The 11,832-nt window shown below is 37.6% G+C and overlaps 1 protein-coding gene and 1 non-coding gene across 2 annotated transcripts; both read left to right on the top strand.

Moving 5' to 3' along the window:
* Positions 1–82, top strand: TRNAS-GCU (transfer RNA serine (anticodon GCU)). The gene has a single exon. It is a non-coding gene; the product is annotated as a tRNA-Ser (tRNA).
* Positions 83–6,909: 6,827 nt separating this feature from the next.
* LOC143535380 (trimethyltridecatetraene synthase-like) lies at positions 6,910–11,560 on the top strand. Its single transcript, XM_077029652.1, has 6 exons — positions 6,910–7,097; positions 7,244–7,326; positions 7,436–8,812; positions 9,752–9,784; positions 9,980–9,984; positions 10,864–11,560. Exons 1-6 carry the CDS (start codon positions 6,965–6,967, stop codon positions 11,453–11,455), a joined length of 2,223 nt encoding a protein of 740 aa, XP_076885767.1. The 5' UTR covers positions 6,910–6,964; the 3' UTR covers positions 11,456–11,560.
* Positions 11,561–11,832: the final 272 nt, after the last annotated feature.

The following is an 11,832-nucleotide window of genomic DNA, read 5'->3' on the forward strand; positions in this document are numbered from 1 at the left end:
GACGCTTTGGCCGAGTGGTTAAGGCGTGTGCCTGCTAAGTACATGGGGTTTCCCCGCGAGAGTTCGAATCTCTCAGGCGTCGTAAATTTTTTTTATTTTGTTTTGGTATCTTAGTTTGCTTAAAGACTTTAATCACATCAAGTTTCCAGCCCGGTTTAATGAATTCACTAAAAAGATTAATGGCCAGTACAGCGAATATCGTATTATTGTATGCTTTGTTTATAAACATTAACGCTTTAACAAAAATGAAAAATCTTTAGTTCATCAAAGCATACAATTATAAACATTAATGCTTATTTTCTATAGACACCATGTAACAACTTTTAATTGTTATTAGATGTATTTGTTCTTATGATCTACTAATTTTTTGAAGTTCTTTAACGACCACAACCATGAACAACGACCACGGCCACGAACAAACCAGTGAACCATTGTTAGACACCCTTTGGCTGACTTATCTTTGATCACCCAAATCCGCATCGATCCGTCTTGAGATTGGAATGCCACAATAAAACGTCATTTTGAAAACGGCAATATTAAATCAAACTTGGCTGATATGAAGTAGTTGGCTTTGTTAACTTTTGTCTGGTTTGGATCTTGGTTTTAAAAAGCGAGAGGTGAAGAAAAGCCACGAGGTTTAAAACAGAAGCGTGAAGCGCTAGGCGCAAAAGCGAGAGCTTTTTGTACACGAGACGAACATACTTATATAATTTTTTTATATGTATATATCATGAGTTTTTAACATCCCGACCCACAATTTCGCTATATTTAAGCATTAAATACACTTAATATGTAAACAACCTATACATACAACCTAAAAAACATATTGTACAACATTTAGAAGCTTAAAAACCACTTATGTACAAAGGGAGAGCGCCTCAACCTCGCTTTATGTCGCTTTTTGCCTAAAAATCTCGCCTCAGGCTCGCGTTTTAAACATTGCTCGCCTTGACTAGGCTAAAGCGAAGAGGCCCTCGCCTTAGGTCGCCTCTCGCCTAGGCTCGCCTCAGGCGCATTTTTTTTAAACCAAGGTTTGGATAGAATAAGGGCACGCTAGTTTTAGTTATAACTCTAGGGACGTATTGTGTCTTTACATTATAGTTGATTGGGGGTTTGTTAAGTCGGTTGTAAGCGTTACTTTGAAGGTTAAAAATGACACTTGCACTTACAAACCTCCAAATCAACTATAATGAAAAGAGTTATAACAATAACTAACATGCGTTTATTCTATTCAAACTGGACAAAAGTACTAGACAAAACCAATTATTTCATATCATCGGGGTGCACAACAACGTACACTTTTGTACGCATCTGTGTAAGCTTAACTTAAACCCCATATCTACAACAACGGGCACATACAAAGAAACTAAAGAAATCAAATATGCAAATTGAGAGACACAAAGATGTTATGTTTATTGTTGTGACTTGAGACTCTCTTCCCACCTTCTACACAAGAAAAATTTAGTATTATTTTTCCATCATATGCATATTTGTAATTTTTTCAGGAAATACTTTTGATTTCTTTTTATAATATAATGTGGTAGCAAATACTTGATAGTTTAACTAGTTTTAGGATGCTTAACTAGTTAAGTTAACTACACAGAACCCAAATCTTAATTAACTGGGCACCAAAAAATGGCCCATTTAATATAAAGATGTAGCATGTATATATTATTGGCCTGGTAATGATTTTGTTTTAAACACAGACACAGTCAACGCTTTCTTTTGCTTCCGCCCATGAACTATATTTTAGAATGAAAACCAGGGCCGGCCCACTGGGGACTTATAACTTGTTTTAACATGTGGTGTTCAAGTGTTCATACTATAACCAGTGTTGTTCAAACTCAGTTAAGTTGGCCGGTTTAAGATTCAATCTGTTTGGTTTATGGTTCGGTTATTGTTTTTTTTCTTGATTCCTGTTAGTCCTGGTTGCATTAAATAACGGGCAATATGCCCATTAATAATAAATGTCAGTTACATGGCTTTTAAACTAATTAAGTCTTTTAGTTTGTTTACCCTTTATTTCTGGTATAAGTTACGTTTCTTGTAGGCTATATATATAGCCATGGAGTTTGATGATATTATGAGATAAAGTATTATGTGAGTATATCTTGTTACCACTTGAGTATTATCAATTCCATCTGGTTTGGAATTTGAAATCGGCCATATAAACCGAACCAGTTGATTCCTACATTATTAGACCATCTAGTTAGGTATAACGTATATCATAATCATGGTCATCTTTATTATTTGAAGTTTTTATTACAAATTATAGTTAAGAATAAAAAATCAAAGAAAACGTACGGATTGTAAGAAACAATACTGTAATTATGCTTGTACTAGAGTCACTGTTATCACTGTTCGTACACTAAAAGTTATTTGTGTCTATATGTGTATGTATGTATTATAGCTTTTCGTATACTATAAAATTATTGTAAACACCGTGAGCCGGTTGATAGCCATCTATACACTTTTAGAAGTTGAGTCAAGATTCATTCAACTTGACATCTCGGTTACAACTGATGGTGGGTTCTGTAGGTAGAAACTTCCTGTTAATGAGTGTTGTCTCGAACGTCGGGTTACCAGTATTAGTCAATTGATGATGATGTAAATGGAAGTATATGATTCATTTAAAATATATACTTTGTATTATTTTGTATTATGATAGTTGTATCTAGTGCCTTGTTTCAATTAGTCAAATTATCACTCAGTAAAACATTACCTTCGGTAATGAAATAATTAATTAATTATATACATGTGTTAACAGTAAAAAAATCTACTTTTGTTTATATTTTAAGACTAGACGATTATGTTTAGTGGCGGGGCCCACGGTGGGAACAGCCGTCGGCTTAGTTGACTGTTGACCAAAGTGGAAACTGAGATATTTGATATTTCCACTTTCACTTTGATTTTTAAAATGAATATTATGAAATTATACGAGTTTCCACTTTCTAAGATACTTTTATTCACAATCCAACCCAACTTAATTTTTTAATAAAAAATTAATTTCTTTTTTTTCCACCTACATAACCCAACCCAACTTTTCACTTTTATTCACAACTCGACTTAACCCAAACCAATTAGTTTAATACGTATATCTTATTAGCTTTTAATTTATTCTATAAAATTTAGTAAAATTAATAAAAATATTTATTTTTTAAACAATATTATTTGAAGTATAAAAATCATTAAAAAAGATAATATCTTAATTCTATTAAAAAAACCTTGAATTTTTACAACTATTGAAAAAACAAAATTTTATATATAATAATATTAAAAAATACATATTTTTAAAAGTCATCCGTTTCTAATAAAATTGATATCGAAATATTTATAAAAATAAAACTAAACATGACTATGTTTTTAGATTTTTGAAATAAGTCAAATAATATAAATTATTAAATAAAACTCAAATTATTTATTCAACAAATTGTTTGAAAGAAAAACACACAAAAGAATATTTAATTAAAAAGTGGGTTGTGACCTAGGTTGGGATTGCAACCCGGGTTGTAATGTGAAAATGATTTAATCTTTTTATTTATTATTTAAATAGTGTCATGACCTCATAAGAGGTCACCAACAAAAATAGTCTAAGAAATTCCTGACGACTTTCAAAGATGTTCATTAATTTTGTGTCCCGACTTTAAATCAATTTGATGGAAATATATAAAGTTAGTCTTTCTTTAATAATATGATTGAAGAGGTAGGTCCCAGCAGAGCCCAGTTGGACCCGCAAGACTCACCTTATACAGGGACGTCTGCGCAGAGACCAACTGGATCCGCAGGACCAACCATGCTCAGAGACGTGACGTCCTTACGCGCAGTACGCAAGCTGGTCCCGCAGGAAATGCCTCCCAATGGTGAAGGACTCCGCCTGTCCCCGCAGCCTCGGATACAAGCCATTAGGGAAGGCCACCCGCGCAGCATGGCTACACGCACAAGGCACTTAGCTCTCGATCATTCAGTGTCACCTGAAGGAATGAGCCAAGCCGGGAGCAATCCCGCACAGAGGCGGGAGGGGGAATACTCCCGCCCAAATAAGCCAGTCTGTATACTGAAGGACCTTTTACTGTACCTGACGAGGTATGGGCGAAAGATCTGATCAGAGACGACAGCTCACTGATACAGTATGGCGAGCAGCATGCTCCTGTACTGTATCACTATTAGCCGCTGCCTACTCACCAACTACTGTCATACCACGTGCGTAGCCGGCAGTTGGTGGAAAGGGAATAGTATACAGCAGGCCTGGTCACTATCAGCCGCTGCCTACCCACCAACTACCAGCAGGGCACGTGCGTAGGCTACTGTTGATGAACAGGAACACTGTTGCAGCAGGCCATACCTCCTTGGAAACCTACCTTCGGCTATAAATACCCCAAATGGTATGATCATCAAAACATAACATATCTTACTACATTATTATCATATTATATCTGATATCTGCTCTAGCAATCTCTTAATATACTTTTATATTTAAAGAGCAATCTAGTCTGATTCTCACGCCGGAGGGTGGTCACAAGGAGGAACCCCCCCCCCCTTCTCAGTGACGAGCTCACGGTGTCTGTTTTGCAGGTTATCAGAAGAACCATCTTCCAAGGGTCTAACCCCTCGTGGGAAACAGCTATCCTACCCCCAGGTTACCAGTAATCTGCCCGGGGTCCGGTCAGTGTTTCTTCAATGATGATATGATAATACCAACTTTTTTTAATGTGAACAATTAAGTGCACAGACAGATATAAAAGAAAAATTAAGGGTATTCTAAAAAACTTTTTTAAACCTATTAGTATTATAATAGTTACTCAGTGGTATCTAATACACAAAATAGAGAAGAAAAAAAAAATAGTTTTATAGTAATTTTGCATTTCTTCAAAAAAGTTAATGGGCATTTCGAGAGACTATGGTCCATAGCTTGTAGCCTTGTATCCCACATCCGCCACTTATTTGTTGGTTTATTGGCCATATCAGTGTTGGATAACGCAATACATAACTTAAAGTCATTCACATACACACGGATATATATTGTCAAAAGTACAATACAAAAGTATGGTTTGTTTTGATCTGGATTTGAAACAGTAATTGAATTAGGAACCTTATTCATTATTTTATAACACATGTATCGATGTATCATTTCTATAGTCTTACTCGTTTTTATAATTTATCATCTTAAAGGTAGCGTTACAAAAAAATCGTACTTGATAAAATCTCACACATAACATGCTAATAATAGAATATGAGATGAAGATGGACCTTCACTCTATTTCAAAGAATAGAGTGGTTGCTCCAATTGATACTTGTTTTTCTTCTTATAGTTATAACCATATGAAATAAAATTACATGCCGGTTTAAAAAAAGTAAGTAATTACACATTTCAAATTCCATTTATTTATTTGCAAGTAATGTAAGGTTCTAAGGATTTTCGTGATGGAAATTAAGGGGCCTACGGTGACTAGTGAGGAAGTCAACAGAAAAATAATGTAAGTTTCTTTAAAGTGAGATGGTGTTTGTTTAGAAATTCCATAAAATAGGAAGTGATTCGGAAATGAACAAGGCATTGCTAAAAACTTTCAAGGTCCCATTCAACTCTTACTTTATTTGTGTGAAAAGCTACACATATTGTCACCAAATTTAATATTAAATTAAAAAAAATGAGTTTTGCTGAATGAACAAAGAAACATCAAACATAAATGATTTTTTAATACCCAAAGATTAAATTTAACAACCCAACCACATGGGGTGTTAATGGTTTGGCTCAACAGGTTTTAAGTAACAGGAGTGCTTTTTGAGGTGAACATTCAATTAATATGATTTCGAAAACATGAAACGAAATCGGAATGTTTTACCAGTGTGCCAGTTTAACAACTTCGTTTTCAAGGTTTTAGAACCTATTTTGATCAAAATATTAATTTAACCTGGAGACAATAAAACTAATTTATGATTATAATAAATATGCGTAGCTGTGTGTCCCAAAATTGACAAGAATCTACCTATATACTAATGAAACACATTCTTTTCACATGTCATTCAACGAAACTCTCCACATAGATTCTTTTCACATGTCATTCAACTAGACCTTACAGATATGTGTCAAATGTATAAGTTTCCATTTTTACAATTTTCATTTCGTGAATGATAAAATGAAAAATATGTTGTTGGTGGAAATTGAACCCACTACCTTAATCTTAAAATGTTGGTGACTTCAACTCAACTAGGTGAATTGATGTTAACTTTCTCTTTTTCTTAATTATTATAGATTCATAATATTCTATTTTGATTTCTTTTAAAATACAAATACAAAATATTATTACTAATATATGTATTTTAGAAAAAAATTATTTATATCTTATAAATCCATAAGGTATGTTATTACATATATTATTAAATTTAACTTTTTTGTTTACTTTTTAACCATCCGTATATTATACGGGATACATCCTAGTATATATATATATAATAATTGCTTAGACTACCAACTCGGTTAGTTTCAAACTGCACCAAACCTTCGACATTGAGCTGTCGATATCTTAAACCAGCCAACTTGTATCGTGTTGGAAATCAGGCTCTTCACCGAACACACAAACACGAGATTGAACAATTAATCTCGTGTTTGTGTGTTCAATCAAGGGCCTGATTTCCAACGTATTGATCCCGGCTCTTAATTCAATTTTGTTTGTTAAACATCAAAATTATTTTTTTGTTAATGTGAGAAACACGAGTCGTAGGGAGCCTTAAAAAAACCAAGTCAACGGTTTTGTACTTTTGTTCGTTATTTAGTTTGCCAGGTCGTTTTTACATCTACCAGTCCTACTATGACAAAAAAATATATAAAAACAAAACTAATAATAAATTAAATAAAAGTATTACAATTCCACTTCAATATCCATCTATAAATAACCACCATTAATTCATCTATTTTCATAAATCATAACACTCTCAAGTCACACATCTAAACACTCAAATATTCCCAATGGACTCATTATCCTACACTTACTACGTTGCGGCATGGCTAGCCACGGTGGCCCTCATCCTCCTATCCCGTAGTCTCCGCGGTCGCCGCAACCTAAACCCACCTCCCGGCCCTAAACCGTGGCCGATCATCGGTAATAGAATATTTATATATAGTTGATTATTCTTGTAATTATTAGTTGATTATTATTGCCATTTATATGGGATACTTTGTATTATTTATACCCATGGGAATTGTTAATGAAAAGATGAGGATGATTTATTCTAATATGGTATCAAGAGTCTAACCATGCCGACCCCCCACCCCACCTCCTCCTCCCCACCACCTTGGCTCCCTTGGTCTCCTCCACCATCCCCATGCCCGTACCCCACTGTCCCCCCACCACAGAACACCTCCCACAGCCAAGGGATCCTCGGCCCACGACCTCACCAAGGCCACCAAGCAACCTATACTCCCACTGACATTCAACAGGCACTTTACACCATGTCTCTCAACCCACCGGACTATCAGCATGGCGTCATGGACACCGGTGCAACCATCAGCATGGACCCTAACTCAGGTAACTTTCGTACCATTCTTAATAATCGTGTGAATGAAAATATTATTGTTGGTAATGGCACCTCCATTCCGGTATATGGACATGGACCACAAACCTTCCCAAAACCCTACCCACCATTTGTCTTAAACCGTGTCCTCTATGCACCCAACCTTATTAGAAAACTCATCTCTGTTCGTCAATTCACTAGAGATAATTCTGTTTCTGTGGAATTTGATCCCTTTGGTTTTCTTGTGAAGGACTTCAAGACCCGGAAACCTATAATCCGGTGCGACAGCAGCGGTGATCTCTACACCTTCTCCAAGGATGCCCACTGTTTCTCCACCTCCACCACTGCTGCTCAGTCCTCCAGTCTATGGCATCAACGCCTTGGTCACCCTGGCCCGGCTCTTCTACAGTCTTTGAAGAATTCTAATTCCATTGTCTTTTCAAATTTCAATAAAGCTGTTTGTGAACCTTGTGTGTTTGGCAAGAGTACTAGACTCCCCTTTCATTTGTCTAATAATAATACATTGCAACCATTTGATATTGTGCATAGTGATGTTTGGACCTCACCGGTCATAAGCTCCGCCGGGCACCGCTATTATGTGTTATTTTTAGATGATTATACAAATTACTTGTGGACATATCCAATCTCAAACAAATCACACGTTTTTACCGTATTTGAAGACGTCAACTTTGCCTGCCGCCCAAAAACCGCAGCGGGGAAATACACCACTTATAATTATTCTGACATCACGTGGTCCCCGTACGGCGCATACTGGCGGCAGGCACGCAAAATGTGTCTAATGGAACTTTTTTCCTCGAAAAGACTCGAGTCATATGAATATATTCGCGTAGAAGAAACATATTCGTTGCTAAAATCGATTAACAAATCCGTGGGACAAGAAATTCTTATAAAGGATTTGTTATCAACCGTTAGTTTAAATGTGATAAGTCGGATGGTATTAGGGAAAAGGTATTTGGACGAGTCCGAGAACTCGGTTGTGAGTCCGGACGAGTTTAAGAAGATGTTGGACGAGTTGTTCTTGTTGAATGGTGTGTTTAATATCGGGGATTCGATACCGTGGATCGATTTTATGGATTTGCAAGGGTATGTGAAGAGGATGAAGGTTGTGAGCAAGAAATTTGATCGGTTTTTGGAGCATGTGTTGGACGAGCATAACGCGCGGCGAAAAGCGGACGGGGAGAAGTTCGTGGCCACGGACATGGTGGATTTGTTGTTGCAGCTTGCTGATGATCCGAATCTTGATGTTAAGCTTGAAAGACATGGAGTCAAAGCTTTTACTCAGGTTTTTATTTTTATTAGAATAAACTGGGTTTTCGTTTCTATGATTTGTCTAAATATACGGTTTTAATAAAATGGTTTCAAATTTGCGATTTTATTCCATGTGGTTTTATTTCACTTGCAATTAAACCCGAATTCACTAATTCCGTTAAATCTGGTTGTTAAACCCATCAGCGTGTCCTTCATGTGAGAGACAGTTTTGTCATTTTTCTTCCCAAATAAACCCCAGTCTTAATTCGCAAGCCCCCTCACACGAGGGGCTGAGGTGTATTTTAGGGGGAAAAGGACAAAATTGCCTCTCATGTGATGGATAAGCTGATGGGTTTAACTGCCAGACTTAACGGGCTTAGTGAATTCGGGTTTAATTGCAAGTGAAATGAAACCACATAGACGAAAATCACAAATTTGAAACTATTAGACTAAAACCGCATATTTAAACAAATCATAGATATGAAAATCACAATTTACTCTTTTTATTATTAAAGTTGATAAAAATGATTTTTATTATAAAGGGTCAAGATGCTTTAATTCCTACTTGTTGATAATTGGTCTAACTACCAATAACTCAATAATTCATGGTACTATAATCGTGAGTACTGTGTCCTGTGACACGATATTTTGTTTTGGTATGTCCGACATAATCAATTCACAATTCCCTATTCTTTACAAAACTAAATAGACGGACCGGGCCCTTGACCTGTATCCGTTTGGTGGTGAGTGGTGATGATAGCACTCATCGTCACAATTAGATGAGACTTTAAATTTTCAACCATATAGTTTTCGACTATGATATATAAATTTCAAATAGAATAATCATCAATAAATATAACAACCAATAATCATTAATTCATGTAACAATCAATAGTATTAGTATGGATCAAGTTTAGTAGACTCCACTAATATGCTCCCTTGCTAATATTAATTACATTTTTCACACTTGTAGGACTTGCTTGCTGGTGGAACCGAGAGCTCGGCTGTAACTGTCTGAAGAAACACTAATTGACTCCGGACAGATTACGGATAATCTGGGGGTTAAATAGATGTTTCCCACGAGGGGTTATGTCCGGCAAAGATGGTTCTTCTGGTGACCTGCAAAACAGACACCGTGAGCTCGTCACTTAGAAGGGGGGGGGGGTACCTCCTTGTGACCACCCTCCGGCGTGAGAATCAGACTAGATTGCTCTTGAATATAAGTGTATATTAAGAGATTGCTAGAAAAGATAAGATGTGATAAGGTAATGTAATGTAATGTGATGTGTCCATACCATTTCAAGGTGTTGGAGTATTTATAGCCGAAGGTAGGTTTCCAAGCAGGTACAGCCGGCTGAATAGTATTCCTGTTCTGCCAACTGTGGGCTACGCACGTGCCATGCTGGTGGTTGGTGGGTAGGCAGCGGCTGATAGTGACCAGGCCGGCTGTGTACTATTCCTGTTCCACCAACTGCAGGCTATGCACGTCCTCCGACAGGTTGGTGAGTAGGCAGCGGCTGATAGTGACATACAGTACAAGAGCGTGCTGCTCGTCATACTGTTGTCAGTGAGCTATCGTATCTTTGGTCAGATCTTTTGTCCATACCTCGTCAGGTACAGTACAAAAGATCCTCCAGTATCGTACGGACTGGCTCATTTGTGCGGGAGTGTTCCCGGCTTTGTGCGGGAGTGTTCCCGGCTTGCTCACTCCTTCTTCAGGTGACATTACTGAATTATTTAAGAGTTAAGTGCCTTGTGCGTGTAGCCTTGCTGCGCGGGTAGCATTCCCTGATGGCTAGTATCCATTGCTGCGGGAACAGGCGGAGTACGTCGACCATTGGGAGGCTTTTCCTGCGGGAACAGCTTGCGTACTGCGCGTAAGGACGTCACGTCTCTGAGCATGGTGGGTCCTGCGGATCCAGTTGGTTTCTGCGCAGACGTCTCTTCAAGGTGAGTCTTGCGAGTTTAGCCTTTGCGCAGACGTCCCTGTTGAAGGTGAGTCTTGCGGGTTCAACTGCGCAGACGTCCCTCTTTGAGGTGAGTCTTGCGGGTCCAACTGGGCTCTGCTAGGACCTACCTCTTCACTGTCGAATGGGCAATCTCTGAAATCTTAAAGAAACCAGAGATATTCCAAAAGGCAACCGAAGAGCTTGATCGGGTTATTGGCAAGAACCGGTGGGTTCAAGAAAAGGACATGCCTAACCTGCCTTACATCGAGGCAATTGCCAAAGAGACAATGAGGTTGCATCCCGTGGCTCCAATGTTGGTCCCAAGAAGAGCTCGTGAGGATTGTAAAGTAGCCGGTTATGACATTACTGAAGGAACCCGAGTGCTCGTTAGCGTTTGGACCATTGGGAGAGACCCGAAGGTTTGGGATAAACCAGAAGAATTTTGTCCTGAAAGATTCACTGGAAAGGAAATTGATGTCAAGGGTCATGACTTTGAGTTGTTACCATTTGGTGCGGGTAGAAGGATGTGCCCGGGGTATAGCTTAGGGTATAAAGTTATTGAAGCAACACTGGCTAATTTACTTCACGGGTTTAACTGGAAATTACCGGGTACGATGACCAACGATGAGTTAAACATGGAGGAGATATTTGGGCTATCAACACCAAGGAAATATCCACTTGTGGTTGTGCCTGAGCCAAGGCTTCCACTTGATATGTACCAATTCTAGAGTGTGTTTGTTGCAGGCTTTAATTGTTTACGGTACTAATGTGTCACAATCTTGTTTTGTATTCTATAAACACTTTCAAATAAATTAATAAATAAAACATTTTAAAACTTTACGTATAAACCAAATAAAAAATATATATTTCCCGTTCTTTTGAGTCCAAAGAGTGTCATGCAGTTCGAGTACCAGATATTCCATCTCGTTTATGATTGTGAATTACTGGTTTTGTCGTGCCATAGACTCGTCACGACAGTGGTCCAACTCCCCAACCAGCAGGAACAGGATAAGTACACGCATTTCAGAAATGCATCTTGAATTAATACATAATAGTTGATACCGTTCCAATTAGGGCTGGCAATTTATACCCGATACACGAATAC

Source organism: Bidens hawaiensis, unplaced genomic scaffold (assembly GCF_021521415.1).
Source record: "Bidens hawaiensis isolate Kalapana, Puna unplaced genomic scaffold, B.hawaiensis_p1.1 tig00010467_1, whole genome shotgun sequence".
Classification (NCBI taxonomy): domain Eukaryota; kingdom Viridiplantae; phylum Streptophyta; class Magnoliopsida; order Asterales; family Asteraceae; genus Bidens; species Bidens hawaiensis.